The sequence below is a fragment of the Stigmatopora nigra genome, chromosome 21, assembly GCF_051989575.1.
Source record: "Stigmatopora nigra isolate UIUO_SnigA chromosome 21, RoL_Snig_1.1, whole genome shotgun sequence".
Taxonomy (NCBI): Eukaryota; Metazoa; Chordata; class Actinopteri; order Syngnathiformes; family Syngnathidae; genus Stigmatopora; species Stigmatopora nigra.
In genome coordinates, this window is record NC_135528.1 from 9,837,959 (window position 1) to 9,850,446 (window position 12,488).

Below are 12,488 nucleotides of genomic sequence, written 5' to 3' on the forward strand. Positions count from 1 at the left end.
GTAGTGGTGCGTGGGCGGGCGGCCCCGTGTGGCCGAAAGGGGAGAGCGAAACACGACACCCCGACAGAAGAAGAAGAGGAGGAGGAGGAGGAAGAGAGGAGAGGAGGAGGAAAAGTGAAGAGGAGGGAGTGAAGGAGGGGGGCCACGGGGGCGCTCCAGTCAGTGGAAAAAAGAAAAAAAGTGTGCGCCGGAGAAAGCTGCTCAGAGAAAGAAGACTTTGCCTCGGCTACTTTTGTTCCTCCGTGCAGCGCCGCACTTTGAAGCGCGGCCGTGGAACAACACCAACAAGGAAAATAAAAAGAAGAATAAAGAAGAAGTGGAGGAAAAGAAAGAAAAAAAGAGGTTGAGGAGAATGCTGCTGCCCATGATGTGAAGCACGAGTGGAGCACGCCACGCGACGTCATTCCGACGAACCGAGTAGTGAAAGTCATCGGCTCTCCTCGTCGCTTCTCGTCGCTTCTCGTCGCCTCTCGCCACCATTCCTTGGCGCCCGTCAAGCTACCGGATTTCCCCCCACGGACGGAGGCACGGGCTAACTTTTTTTTCCTCCCTCCCCCTCCTCCCCAGACAAAACATTCAACGCGGGACGTAAAAGTTTTTGGAAAGTGACCCAAAGTCGAGAAAACGCCAAAAAAGGCGGAGGAACTGCTGCTTTTTATTTATTTGTTTATTTTCGGGGGGGATCGGGACCACCGCGGCCACTTGTTGAGAGAACAGAGAGGCACCGGAGGAGCGACAGGCTAACGCGGCTAACGCGCTAAGCCCAGGGAAAAGTTAGCACTCGGCGGCAAAAGTCATCCCAGGAGCCCGACGACGGCCGCCATGAAGACCCCTGGGGAACCGGGTGAGTTCCGTGTCTTTGTACTTGAAAGTTTAGTCGTAGAACGAGTCATTTGCTGTTGCTTTGGGGGAGGAAAAGGAGGCGTTAGCTTCGGCGGCTAAGCAGAGCTAACACGCTCGCTCAATACGTTCACTCGGCAACTTGTCCGAGTGACCGCGCAGCGCGCAAGCGACGGCGCCCTCGCCGCTTTAGTTCGACTCGCCCGGGAAAAGGGGAACGCGATCCGCCGGGTGAATCAAGCATCGCGTTTGCCTCATGTTTGTCACTTGCCCCCGGTCCGGTGATTTTGGTCTTAGGGGCGATCTTGCCTGCCTCCGGTGCGCTAAAGTTGGCCCACACGCTCGTCGTCTTTATCATTTGACTTTTTCTTCTTCTTCCTATATCGTAAATACTAAAACAGTTATACACAGGGGACGGGGTCGGGGAACGCCCCCCCCCCCTACCCCCTCTTTCTGCGGCAAATCACGAACAATGACTTGAATCGCCGTCAAATTTGGGAAGGTGCATTTTCAACAACAAGTGGCTGATTAAACGAAGTGTAATGTGCTTGGCGAGATGGACGAGTCAATGACTTTCCACGGAAATTCCATTGTGTCCAGATCCTTGAGTAGTTTAAAAGTAAATAGTCAAGCTCCTACTTTCATACACTCTATGTACAAGTACTTCCATTTCAGTACTAGACGTTATTGGCCACAAATTCGTTTCTCGCAGTTATGGGGAAACTATTTCATAGTTCCATATTTTCTTGAACACGAGTTTAACTCCACGATGACTCGTTTTGTCGTAGGAACTAACTTGTTCTGTCTTGCCACACACATTTCACTTCATTTTAGTCTGTACAATTAGGGTTTTTTTCAGCCAGAACGCTAGAGGGCGCTACCCATGAGGAGTACAAAAAAATCTGAAACAAAGAAGCCAGAGGTGGATGGGAATACGGTTTACGATGCGGATGACCAAGTAACCTCTGTCTGAAATCAAAATAGCCGAATACAGGGCTGGGGGCGGTTCATAAGTGCGTTCTTTTGAGTTTGTCGATTTGGAGATGACGGCGGTCTCCAGAGGCGACATTTGTACTTGCTAACAGCGTTGCGGTCGGTATTGATGGGTCATCCTATTTTTTTTCTTCACCTGACGCGGGGATTGTGATCGGTCGTGATGATTTACGGTAGCGCGAAATGAAAATGGGCCTTTCGCCACAGAGGAAGTGTACCAGGCGACTGATTCGGCGACCCATTTTGTCGGGAAACTGATAGAAATGGACTCTTCACGCAGGCTTTTCTTTCCCCCTTTGGCGTGGGTCCGGATTCCAAATCGTCCGTCTTTATTTGGGGAGAAGGCCGCGAGATTAGGGCCAGAAAGGCCCCATGATATCACCCCCGCTGAGATAAGAAGTCGGCGGGCCGTGGTGTTTGGCAAGAGAATGGCCAATCACGTGAAACTTCTCAAATATTTGACGATAAAAGAAAAGTCTTTGAGGGCCGCCACGCATTTGCTGGCTCTTTTCTCCAAATGACTTGAGCAAGCCCGACATGTGGGGGGAAAAGTGCTGGTCTCGACGTCGGCTCGGAGTCGCCGAGCCACTTGACCGTGCTCGGGTTAGGCTTTGTTTTTTTTTTTTTTTAACAAGCCTAACCGAATGAAATCAAGTGGTATTGGCGGCATCCCAGCGGGCGTGGTGGGCGCTTGGTGACGCGCGCGCACGCACGCACGCACACACGGGCCTTTTGTTTCCTGTGTGACTTCATGCACATACGTGTAAATAGAAATGGGTCAAACTCTTCCTATCAGGAAGTCGGCCGTCTGGCCGCTGGCGAGCTCAATTTTCCACTTGTGTTTGCTTCTTGTATCAACAAGGCCCACGTCACGCTCCACGCGCTTTCTTGTGCCTACTGCCAGTGTGTGTGTGTGTGTGTGTGAGACGAGGGCAGTGAAAGGGGGCCATACATGAGCAATTAGCGGGCGTTAAGTCTGGCAAGGACGGGGCCGCTCTTAATGACCGCTGGCGTATTGACGCACGCCGCCGCCGTCGCCGCCGCCGTGACTTGGAGCCGCGGCTGCTGTCGCCGGCCGAGAGAGCTGAGATGAAACGGGCTTGCTTTTGTCCTACAGTAATCTGCTCCATATTCCCTTTTGGCAAAAGGTTTCCACTGACATTTTTTTTCTCCCCCGTGTCCTCTTTAGCACTTGCTTTGGATTGGATAAGCGCCTCAAGTTCGCACGAGCGTGACGGACGTGCTTTGCTTGTCGTGTTTGAATTTTGATTTTTTTGCTGTTGTTGTTGTTGTTGTGTCACATGCTGCTGCGGGCCACTTCCTGTCTACGCCCGAAACCCGCCCTTAAGAATCGTGCGTCATTTGGACTCCAAATGAGAAAAGGCCCATTTTACGGTATTCAAACCAAGGCGGGTGAGCCACCACATTTGGGGGATGTTTACGCTCCATTCGCCCCCCCCCCCCTTATTTTCCATTTAAAAAAAAAAAAAAGATGTTGACCCCGGCGCATTCCTGACGCAGACGAGAACAAGGCTGGAAAAAAAAAAGAGGCCAGTGACGTCAGCATCTCCCCGGTGTGTTGTGGAGCGTGGTTTGGGGTCATCGCTGTGGCGCTTGGCATCTTTTCCTGGAAGTGGCCCATCGGCCACTGCCAGCCACTTCCAGCCACTTCCAGCCACTGCTAGCCACTGCTAGCCACTGCTAGCATAGCATGCCTTGTGTGCACACACGAGCGGGGAGAATAGAAAAGCGCAAGCCGGGACACCCGGGGCCAAAAAGAGCGCCGACGAAGCCAATATGTGCGTTTAAAGTGGCCATTTTGGTACAGTGTCACGTGATTTGTAATATCTTGCGTCCCATTTGTGAATCAAGTTGTAGTTGACTTGGGCCGCTTGCTGCCCCGAGAAAAGACCTTCCGTCTTAGACGAGTGCCGCCTTTGGCAGAACGTGCTACACGCGCAAACTCCTCATGAGAGAGATCCGCAAAGTTCTTGCTTCTTCTTCTTTTTTTCCCTCCCCCTTTGAATGGTCGCTTTCAGCCGTCCGAGCGAGCGTGGCATCCGTCGGAAAGTCTCGAGCGGGGAAAAAGTGAGGCAGATTCTCACAGGCTGCCACCGGGGGGAAAAAAAGAAATTAATCAAACCAAAAGAGCACTTTTGGTTTTGTGGCCGCCTCAGACTCGGTGTGTACACTTGCCCGTTTCTTCTTTGGTCCAAAATCTGCTATTATTTGGACGCGGGCAGCCCTCTCCAATGTTGACCAAGGTGCGGTCTCGCCCGCGCGCACTCCAGCAACCCCAGTTGAGCTATTTGTTTTCATTTGCCGCCGGCTTGCGACCGTTTGCGGTCGGGGATGCGGCGTTTAAACGCCGCTCCGTCCGTCATTTTGGCTCCTCCGCCATTCGGAGCTCGAGTCCCCCGTCCGGGACGTCGCCTTCCATTTTGAGTTATCTGTCGGCCGCTAAAGTACATTTCCTAAAGTCCAGAGTCCTTTCATTGGTGGAATTTTTTGCCATGGGGGGGGGGGGGGGCCCACCGCCCCACCGCCCCACCGCCCCACCGCCCCACCGCCAGACAGGCGTGCGTGCCCTTGCGCCGAAATGTGGCGAGGACGTGTCCCGACGACCGCTTGGAATTTCCCGGCCACGGGGAAAAGGATTCCCACCACAATTCCCTCCCGATAAACCGGGGGCTCGTCCTTGTGGGACAAATTCTCGGGAGGCCTCCGTGCTGACGAGCGGCCGCGGGCGTCCAATCCGTTTGAAATCCGGACCTCTATGGAGGGAACATAACCATGGGGACACCACGTCAGTCTGTCCCTTTTTGACCCGAAGGACGGAATAGTCGGTCCGCCGTCGGGTCGGGACGCTCTCGGCCCGCCACACGATGTCGTCATGTTTTGACTGGAGCGCCAAGGCAAGGTTTTCTTCTTTAGTCTTTGGAGACCTTGGCGGCGAGCGAACAAACTCACTCTTGGCCGCAGGTGCGCCTTTGATGGGATGGTGGCCAATTTAAATGGCGTCCTGGGACAAAGCGCGTGGTCGCACGTGCGATCAGGGGGAAAAGGGGCCAAGGGCGCCGGCGGGATTTCACACGCTTTTACTGTGGTGGTGTCTCCCCAGACCCGGAGGATCCGTGGCCAAGGCCAGCCGATAGCAGCAGCCGATAGCGCTTATCCTGCCATATCCAATATGTGCAATGGCCACATTTGGCGGGGGCTCAAATGCTGGCCCACAGAACACGGCTACATTAAAGTTATTTCGAACCCCCGCCCCCAGTTTTATGCCAAAAGTCTCATGGACTCCCAGCAAAGTGGGCCACGCCCCGAAAGGCTGCCGAGCGCTCCTGGGTCTGTGTCGCATTAGCGCGCGCACACGCGCTCTTTTAATATTCCCGCCCCGCCCGACGAGCGAGGGCCGCCACGTCCCTGCGGTGTCGCCGCCGCCGCCGCCGCCACCGCCGAGCACGAGCCATTCAGTCTAGAGGCGGGAAGATCGACCATCGATGCCGTGGCTGCGGCCAGACGTCTCCTATGGGAGAAAGTCCCCGGTTTTTAGGCATGTGGGTGCGTCACGTCACGGCGTTGAGCCGGAAACCTAGCCAGATGAGGCCGGCCAGAGGATTTTTTGCAGTCCGGCCGGGCCGAGCCGCCACACCTGACATTTTGGGCCTTTGAAGGAGGAGGTGTCCTGTTCTGTTTGTGCGCTCATTGTCACTTCATTGGCTTCTTTTGGCCACGGCGCACGCAAACACGGATGGGCATCCCGAGGCAAAAAGCGCCTCGGTCGTCAAGTGGGCCCAGCCAAAAGCGCCTCGGTCGTCAAGTGGGCCGGCTGGGCCGACCGCCGCAATCACGCGCTGGCTAAAGTGGACTCCGGCGTGCTCCTTTCTCTTTGGCATGTGGGATGGCTGGAGAGTGACGAATGGGCTTGGCGTCAGGCGCCGCCATCCCAACGCTGACGCACGCGCAAGAAATGTCTCGTCAGCAGAAGCCGCCGAGGACATGTGGAGCCCATCACGAGCTTGACGTTCACCCAGGAGCTCATCTGGCTTCCATCGCTCCAAACAAACCACCGGCCTTTCTCGGCCGGCCGGCCGGGCCCGCTTCGACCCGTCGCGGGGAGGCGTCGTCTGACGGACGAACGGCCGGCCGGGGAATCGGTAGCCGGCGTCCCGGACGTGGCGCTCGCTCCCTCGGTCGGGGGGCCTATTCTGGGCCGCGGCCGCACGTGCGTTGGCGCGCGTGGGAGGAAAATGAAAGTGGTCTGTGGAGCGCCCCACCGCAAGACGGGAGCCAGTTGGAAATTTCCCTCAGCCGGCGGCGGCGGCGGCGCAGCTGCGGCCTCCTGGCTGGGCTTCTTCTTCTTCTTTTTTTTTCATCTGGATCGGGCTCGCCCGCGTCGTTCCGGCAGTAAAAATCGCGCCGGGTGATCTAGTCGCCGGGGAGGGGCCAAAGCCTTTTATTCCTGCTGGGTTAGAGCTGGCCTCCCTCAACTCAAAGTCTTGACTTTTTCTAGCCAGGGACCTGCGGACAAAACAAAAAAAAAGATTCCCCTTTTCTGCCCGCTTCCTGCCTTTTTTGCGCCCGGCTGGCGGGGCTCTCGTCCCGGCCGCTGTGACCATTGTTGCCGTGCCCCCGAGTCACAGACCACCATTGCCGGGCCTAAATTTAGCGCACAAAGAATAGGAGGAAGGAAGGGAGGGAGGGCTGAATGTACAGAATGGGCGCCACGCCGCACAAACTTGTTCAATTGACGTTTTGCCGGACTCCTCCCCCGGATCACCCTCCCCCCGTGGTACCTCGTCATCTTCTAGTTGACGCCGCTCAAACTCTGACAAGTTTTTCATATTTTTTGATTTGAGTCATGGAACGGCATCTGGCCGTGACTCAGCCGCTTATTTTTAGCTTTGAAAAGCCGGCGTTGCCAGGCGACTGCATCTCGCGGCCAAGGCGGCGACAAAAGCCGCTACGCAGTGAGTCAGCCGCGGCTATTCCTGCGTTCTCGCCGCCGCCGCCGCCGCCGCACGTGCTGGTCGCGCCCACGCGCAAACCCGCTTACCTTGCCCGCCGAGCTTCCCTCGGCGGGTGCGCTCATTGTGTCCGGTCGCCTCCGCGTCCCAAACAAATGTATCGGACGCAAAAACAGAATTTAGGCGGACACGAAAAAAGTGGTGCTTATTGGAAGGGCCGTGTGGGCTGCGTATTGGCCTACCCTGTGACGCCGGGAGGCCATTTTATGGAGCGTGCGTGCGGCCGCGTCTTTTTCCAAACTGTCCATTTCCGCTTTTAGAAAAGCCACCATTTGTTTTAGCCGGTCGGATGGCGGCACCAGTGGGCCGTGCCGTGCGTCTATTGTGGCTAACGTGGGCTCCGTGTAGATATTGACACGGGTTGTGGGAAAGGGAGGGATGGCAACCTTGGCGTGCGCCGTCACCCCCCACTCTTAGTGGCTGAGAAAGAGCCGCACTGTTATACGACGGGCGTATGTTTCCCAAGCTCAGCGGTAAGCACATCTGCTCTTAATGAGCCGCGTTTTACCGCCACCGTCGGTCGGCCACGCTTATGTTTTGTCTGCACCCGGCCGGGTCGGCCCATTTCAAACGTCTTCTCTAAGTAAAGACGCGTCTGAACTCGGCGCCCCCGTCGGCCCAAATGAGAACGTGGCCTGACCCCACCGTCTCTCCCCCCCCGGCAGGATTCGCCTTCCCCGAGTGGGCCTACAAACCCGAGTCCAGCCCGGGCTCGCGTCAGATCCAGCTGTGGCACTTCATCCTGGAACTGCTGCGCAAGGAAGAGTACCACGACGTGATCGCCTGGCAGGGCGACTACGGCGAGTTCGTCATCAAGGACCCGGACGAGGTGGCCCGTCTGTGGGGGGCGCGCAAGTGCAAGCCACAGATGAACTACGACAAACTCAGCCGCGCCCTCAGGTCAGATTGCCGTCGTCACGCCGTCGTCACGCCGTCGTCATGCCGTCGTCACACCGTCGTCTTTTTTTTTTTACTCGGCGAGTCCCTCTCCCAAAACTTTGACAATGGAAGTGACTCGTGCCGGTTGGATGTTTTCCTCCTCCTCCTCTTCTCCTCCTCCTCCTCCTCCTCATCCTCCTCCTCCCCCTCTTCTTCTTCTCCTTCTTCTCCTCCTACGCCTACTCTTTTGATGACTCACGGCAAGTCACTTCCTCCACCGATATAAGCACGCGTTCTTGCCACGGGGGTTGAAGCACGACGGGGAGGGAGGGCGCTCACGCGAGTGGAACGGCGGGGCGGAGGCGTTGGCGTGACACCGTGTTAGCCGTCTGTTATAAGGAACCCCCTCTCCCCCTCCCCCCCACCCCCCCACCAACCCGCAGGTACTACTACAACAAGAGGATCCTCCACAAGACCAAAGGCAAGAGGTTCACCTACAAGTTCAACTTCAACAAACTGGTTCTGGTCAACTACCCCTTCATCGACATGGGCTCAGGTACGTTCGCCAGCTTCCCCTTGCCTACTTTCGATACGCTCACGCTTATGTGCTGATGTCGTGGCGACAACGTTGACCGCGCGCTCGAGTTGTCTCTCTCTCTGGCCACGTCGCTCCGCTTTGTGGGCTCGTGTTCCAGAGCAAAGGGAACCCGTACGGAGCGGACTAAAAAGGCGCCACCGTACTTTCATCATGACAGCACACGTGCAAGGTGGCCCACGCGCGTGACGTGTCGTGACGCGCGTGGGCCCACGTCAATCTGTGCCCGTTGTGGCGCCAACACATGACGAGGACGTCATGACTGGAGACGCGCACAGAATCACGCACGCACGCACGCACGCATAAACGCTCGTAAACGGCCATGGGCGGCCATTTTCTGCCACCGTTTGTTTGGAATGAATCAGCCGTATTGTTTGGGGGGGGAAAAGCCCAGATTGTTCTCTTCCGGAAATGAGCGATATAGACTCGCGCCTTCCGGGGTTTGCCGATAAATGTCGAGCGTTTGTGTCCACCATTTGCCACTCTTTGGCATTTTTGGCTTCCGACAAAGAGTAAAGCATGGATCTCCGGCCTGTCGTATTCCACTCGGTAACGCCGGCTCCCGCCGCAGGTCGCGGCGTCCCGCAGAGCGCCCCGCCCATCCCGACGGGAGGCGGCCACTTCCGCTTCCCGCCGTCCACCCCGTCGGACGTGCTGTCGTCCAGCGAGGAGCTCCGCAGCCCCGGCGCCTTTGGCGGCGTGGCGCGCCGCGCCGCCCGCGGCTCGGTCAGCGACTGCAGCGACGGCACCTCGGCCAACTCGGAGCTGGAGGAGGCGGCGGCGGCGGCGTCTGCCTCTGCGGCGGGGGCCGAGGAGCGGGGCCCCGACAGGGCCTTCAGGGGGCTCCTGCCACCCCGCCTGCCTCACGAGTCGCTCTTCCGCCTGTACGCCGGGGCCCCCCGCCCCCACAGGGTGCACCCGGAGCCGCTGTCGCCCTTCCCCGTGTCGCCGCTGCCGGGCCCCGGGGGGCTGCTGTCGCCGGCCCTGTCGGTGACGCCCACCCCGCACCTGCCTTACACGCCGTCGCCGTCGTCGCTGGCCTCCCCCATGTTGGGCTCCCACTTCTCGTTCAACCCGGAGGACATGAAGCACTACCTCCAGGCCCACACCCAGTCCGTGTACAACTACCACCTCAGCCCGCGCGCCTTCCTGCACTACCCCAACATCGTGGTCCCGCAGCCGCACCGCCCCACGCCGGAGAAGGCGCCGCCGCCACCGCCGCCGGCCCTCCATCACCACCACCACCACCTGCACGTGCCGCTGGTCCATCCCCTGGGAGGGCCGCCCGGCGGGGGAGGGCTGGAGGAGGCCTTCAAGTTTAAGCTTCAGCCGCCGCCCCTGGGCCGCAAACACAGGGAGGCGGTGCAGGCGGCGCAGGCGGCGGCCTCCTCATCCGCGGCCGGACAATCCTCATCGGCGGCGCCCGAGATCAAGGTAAGGACCCCGACTGGGTGGGGCCACGTCCCTTCTGGGAGCCCTGGTGACCCCCGCGTCCGGCCTTTTCAGGTGGAGCCCGTATCCGACCCCGAGTCGGAAGAGGAAGTGGAAGTGACCGACCTCAGCGAGGAAGACGATCCCGAGGACGACGACGACATCTTTGCGCCCGTCTCCCTGGCTCACGGCAGTCCCGCCGGACCTTTTCCGCCGCCCGCCGACCCCTACGAGGAAGACGAGGACGGCGAGGTCTTCAAGACGCCGGCGGCCCCGCCTCACTCGGCGGGCCTCAAGACGGAGCCGAAGACGGAGCCGAAAGCGGAGCCGAAAACGGAGCCGGCGGCGGGCCCGGGCGGCGCCCACTGCATCCCACTCAAGCTACGCTTCAAGCGGCGCTGGAGCCAGGACCAGAAGATGGAGGCGGACGGCGAGCGGGACGAGGCCGAGGACAAAAAGGTCAGGGCGGAGGGGAGCGGCGGCCGGGGGGAGGAGGACCGCCAGGCGGGGCGGGACCCCGTCTGGGCCCTGAGCGCACCCCCGCCGCCCGCCCAGCGCCGGTCCAGCTCGGAGCTCCAGAGGGCCACCGCCCAGTTGTCCTTGGAGAACGCCGGCCGCTGACGCACACAGACAGAGAGAGAGAGAGACAGAGAGAGAGAGAGACAGAGAGACAGAGAGAAGGCCCAAAAACGGAAAGCCCGCCGTCCTTGGCCACCAACCGTCCTGACCAATTGTATACGGTGCAGCCCCAGAGGATGGACTTGATCGGCTGGGATGGATTGAGCTCATTCCATTCATTTTCCACATTTACAAAATACCTGCAAGATTTCCGCCGCTTCCCCGAGGACCGGACACCTATTTTTCCTCTTCTGGCCCTTGAGAATGGCTGGAAATCTGGCGGGAGTCCCTTTTGTTGGAGGGGCGGCCAGCCACCCCCTTTTTTGTTGACCCCGACAAAAGTGCCTGGCGGCAGTTTTACAAGGTGGATCGCAGACCCAAAGGGGCGGCCGGCCCGGGACGCTCCGGACGGGATACCTTTGCCCACTTGTTCCCGGACGGTGTGCTGTGTTGGCGCGCGTACACAAGAAAAGCAAGCCACCATTTTTGGGGAAGTGGTTGCTGCTCTCTGCCACGCTCAAAAGCCGGCAGAAGCGGGAAGGCGTTAGTGTCTGCTGGGAGCTTCTTCTTCCAAAGGTCTCTTTCCAATTTGAATGGGAGTAAGCGTGCCTTTGCCTTTCCAAGCCACCCCCCCCCCCCCCCCCCCCGCGGGATGCACCACCGACACATGCCTTCTTCTTCTTCTTCTCTTTTCAACATCTATTTTGTCCCCCTTAAACAACTTCTATTTCCAAAAGCATACTTTGATACAAATGGGGAAACCAAAAGCTATTTTCATGCTGAATATATGTGTACATATGAGGACATATGAGTATATATCTAGCTAGATATATATCTATATATATATATCTATCTATATATATATATATGTAGTATATTCTATATAACAAACGAACGCCCAGTGTATTAGCAGACCTTTGCCTTGTGGCGCAGCCAATGCCGCCATCAGAGTTTATATTTATATAGTTAAATATTAAGAGAACCACCGTTGGGGGGCCCGCCCCGCCCGCCGCGTCCACGTGAAAATGGCGCCGGTCTTGGATTGGCCGAGACGCCGACGTCACGGATAACCTTGCCGTAGAAACGGCAGCATCCGCCCGGCCGCGCAGGAAATGACATGGTTAAAACGCAGAGTGGAGAGTGCCAGTTTGGGACTTCCCGTAGCATGACTCGCCCGCCAACGGGGTGCGTGGCGCGTGGCCTTCCCGAGCTAGCCGCGCTCTTGCACATTTTTACGCCTTTGCCAGATAATTGGCTATTTAGACTTTTAAAATGGATTTTATCCTACATAGCGTATAGATTTATATATATTTTTTGATGTCTTTTTTTTTTTTTTTTTTTTTTTAGCAGCAGTTAGCGCCCGCCACACGTGTCCGGTCAGGAAAACATTGCAGCCACTTTCAAGCCTCCCAGACGTATCTATTATTGTTACTATTGTAATGATGACGTATTGTCATATTAACCAGCTTATTTTGTATGTATTCTTGGCTAAATCGCTTTTCTTTTCCTCTGTGAACAAATTCTTTTGGTTCCAATTTGCACTCTTTTCTTTCTTTCTTTCTTTTTTTGTGGACCTTTTTATTTGTATTTTTATTCTTATTTTTTTACCACAAGTGTATAACCCAGAAAACTGTTGTTTTCTCTTTTTTTATTACAATTGTTTATTTGTGTATATATTTTCATATTTGGAGGGTTCCGTTAGAAAAATGTTTAAAAAAACAAAACAAAACATTGTGTTAACTGTTGCTGTTCCATTGGTCGGCATCTCTTCAGGCGACCGCTCAATGTCTCCGTCGTGTTCATCTTCACGTGTAATTAAAACAATAATCAGGGTTCATTAAAAACAGGTAAAAGTGGATTCGTCATCTTGTTTTGTTTTGTTGCCAGGTCTCAAAACGCCCCCCCCCCCCCCCCCAACCTAATTTTTTTTTACGACATTTGAATGATCCCATAAAAAAACTGTAACTCTAGCGCCTCCTGACAAAAAAAAAAGTGCAGCACTGCATCACTGACCAGTGTTGTACACTTGACAATTGTTTTTCTCGCTTAGTTTCAATGGTGATATTGGCCACATTGTTCTCTTTCAACTGCTTATTGTACTC

General features: G+C 56.5%; 1 protein-coding gene across 1 annotated transcript; it reads left to right on the forward strand.

Moving 5' to 3' along the window:
• Positions 1 to 88: 88 nt before the first annotated feature.
• Positions 89 to 11,016, forward strand: erf (Ets2 repressor factor). The gene is made up of 5 exons (XM_077743240.1): positions 89 to 844; positions 7,529 to 7,763; positions 8,186 to 8,298; positions 8,909 to 9,771; positions 9,844 to 11,016. Exons 1-5 carry the CDS (start codon positions 823 to 825, stop codon positions 10,387 to 10,389), a joined length of 1,779 nt encoding a protein of 592 aa, XP_077599366.1. The 5' UTR covers positions 89 to 822; the 3' UTR covers positions 10,390 to 11,016.
• The last annotated feature ends 1,472 nt before the right edge of the window (positions 11,017 to 12,488 follow it).

Bases quoted from the DNA above. Each gene is read 5' to 3' on its own strand.
- erf (XM_077743240.1), top strand. From the start codon at position 823: ATGAAGACCCCTGGGGAACCGG. The intron at 845-7,528 runs GTGAGTTCCGTG...CCCCCCCGGCAG, and splicing joins GAAGACCCCTGGGGAACCGG to GATTCGCCTTCCCCGAGTGG. The intron at 8,299-8,908 runs GTACGTTCGCCA...CTCCCGCCGCAG, and splicing joins CTTCATCGACATGGGCTCAG to GTCGCGGCGTCCCGCAGAGC.